The following is a 2,504-nucleotide window of genomic DNA, read 5'->3' on the forward strand; positions in this document are numbered from 1 at the left end:
CCAAAAATAAAAACCAAAATCGAAAAAAAAAAGGATCGTTTTAAAGTAAAGGCTTTGTTAGGATATAAAAAGCTTTTGCGGAAACGAAAATACTTAATTAAATGGATAAATTACGATAAATTAAAAAATTTGTAAATTCCAAAAAGGGATATTACGAAAAAAATTGTTTAAACGTATAAAGCAAATTTATTAAAAGCAAATTTATAAAATAAGGAAAATACCGAATTTTAACGGGTAAATACCCGGAAAGGACGGGGGTATTATAAAAAAAAATAATAAAAGCCAAAAAAATGGCCCAAAAAAATGTTTTAACGTGCCGAACCGGTTAACCACCGGAAAAAAACGTAAAAAAACCCGTAAACGGTTTGTAATAACCGTAAAATATCGTGCTTTATAAACAAAAAGTTAAGTAAAAACGGTATAGTACGGAAAACGTTTTAAATTAATAATGCAATACATTTAAATTTCGAAGGACATGCAAGGTATAATATACTTTAAAAAGCCCGTAAAAGGCATGCTTAGCGCAATACGCTAAAGCAATTACCGCATTTTAAACGTACGTTATAGTAAAAAATATTATTATTTGCCCGAAAAAAAAATGGAAAAATTTCCGGATGGTATGGCGGACGGGCTTAAGCGTTTGGGTAACGGTAAATGCATATCGGCGGTATTTAAACCCATTAAGGGGGCGAAAAAAAAGCATTTTAAAATTATTTATTAAGCATTAAAGCCTAGCTAGTAAATATGGATACCGGAATTTTGCAATGCTGCAAAAGCAATATAACGAAAGGAAATTATGGTTTTAATTGTAACAAATTAACGAAAAAGATTTAAAATTAATCATTTTTCGAAAAAGGAATACCAATAATTAATTAAAAAAATATGTAAAAAAAATCGATTAAATGCCGTATTTAAAGGAACCAAAATTTCCGGAAACTACGTTTTTTTTGCTAGCGTTACAATCGTTGCCGCTAAAATCGTTAGCGCCGAAAGCGGCATTTCCCGGCGCTAATACGGACGCCGCACCCTTACGGGGAACCGCGCGATTGTAAGCTTGGGTATTTAAATGCACCGCAATTGTAGCAAAGCTAGCGGCAATGCCATTAAAAAAAGCAATTATACTTTTTTCGAAACGTTTAAAAAACGCCTTTACCTTGTTAAAAGAATTACCGATACTAGCTAAAGCTTAAATTTGCTTTTTTGTTTAAACGGCAATGGCGTAAAATTATTAAAAAATGTTTTAAATAGCTTTTAATGTTGCAGCGCTAGCAGTTTTGCGTTAAATGCGTTTTTGGATAACGGCCTAACGTTTGTAACGCGCAAGCTATTTAGCCAATATGGTATAAAAGGATTTGGCTTTTTAAATAACTTTGCGGGCGCGAAATTGGGCTTTAATAAGCTTTTCGAAAAGTTTTGGTATCGTTTTGGGCAATTGCTTGTAAACGGTATTTAAAATTTTGTAAAGGTTTTGGGCCATTTTTTAAAACCATTTGGGAAATTTAACGCAAGCTTTATTACCGACCACGTTTTTGCAATAAATACATTTAAAAAACCCCGTACAATTATCGAAGCATATCGGCATACGGGGGTTAACGGCATAGTTTTAATATGCTTAACGACCAAAATAACGGTTACAAAATACCGTACGCTCCGTATAATTGTTTTTAAAAAAGGGCAAACAAATAAGGTTTTAATTATTGCTTTATTAGAAATCGATAACCTTTTGCAACGGGAACGCGTTGCAAATACTTATATAAAGCGAAGAAAAGGTAATGTCCGTTTTAAAAGCAAATTTATTAAAATTAAAAGCGTTACGGCGGCGTTTATTGCGCGCTTTACGCTTTTTTTCGGCAAAAATCTTTTTGCCGCGGCGGTTAAAGCCCGCCGGGGGGTTACCGGCAAAACGTTTGCGGGAATTTTAAAAGGTTACAAACGCAAAAGGGCCCGATAAACCCGCAACATTTAAAAGGCTTACCGGAAGGTTATTAGCAAAGCGATCGTTAAGGATTTAAAAAATTAAAAGTTTCGGTAAAACCGAATCCGAATTTAACTAAACCATAATAATTAAAAAGGATATCGGGGGGTTGTTAAAAAGGGTTAACGGGCCGGTTGGGACCGAAAAACCCAAAGCGAATACCCGAAAAAACATTACCTTTTTTACGTAATTGGGTACAAAAAATAACATTTGCAACTACCGGTTAAATTTAAATGTTTAAAAGGAACGGCCAAATACCAATTACTTACAATTACAATCGTTAAAATTATTAAAATGGTTGTTAAATGCATAAAAAGGAAAAAAAAGGGCTTGTAGCTTTAAACGGGAAAAAAAGCTTTTTATATGCCGGTACGAACCTATTTTTTCGAATGTTACAAAGCTTTATAACCGGTTTTTTTAAGCGTTGCCGGGCATTGGGGCGGCTTGGCAAAATACCGTAAGCTACCGGTTACTTACGGGGTTGCACGCGCGGTATAAACGGCCTAAAATAGGCCGTATTGAAAAAGGG

General features: G+C 34.2%; 2 protein-coding genes across 2 annotated transcripts; both read left to right on the forward strand.

The window, feature by feature from the left end:
* Window positions 1-598: 598 nt before the first annotated feature.
* On the forward strand, window positions 599-1,484 carry GGTG_13795 (hypothetical protein; the record flags this gene model as incomplete). The annotated part of the gene is made up of 4 exons (XM_009231715.1): window positions 599-650; window positions 955-1,048; window positions 1,264-1,308; window positions 1,466-1,484. The coding sequence occupies 4 exons, from the start codon at window positions 599-601 to the stop codon at window positions 1,482-1,484; spliced, it is 210 nt and encodes a 69-aa protein (XP_009229979.1).
* A 62-nt stretch (window positions 1,485-1,546) lies between these two features.
* On the forward strand, window positions 1,547-1,951 carry GGTG_13796 (hypothetical protein; the record flags this gene model as incomplete). Its single annotated transcript, XM_009231716.1, has 1 exon — window positions 1,547-1,951. A coding segment is annotated over one exon (405 nt), but the record flags the coding sequence as incomplete, so codon positions are not given.
* Between the last annotated feature and the right edge of the window lie 553 nt (window positions 1,952-2,504).

This window comes from Gaeumannomyces tritici, assembly GCF_000145635.1.
Source record: "Gaeumannomyces tritici R3-111a-1 unplaced genomic scaffold supercont2.54, whole genome shotgun sequence".
NCBI lineage: Eukaryota > Fungi > Ascomycota > Sordariomycetes > Magnaporthales > Magnaporthaceae > Gaeumannomyces > Gaeumannomyces tritici.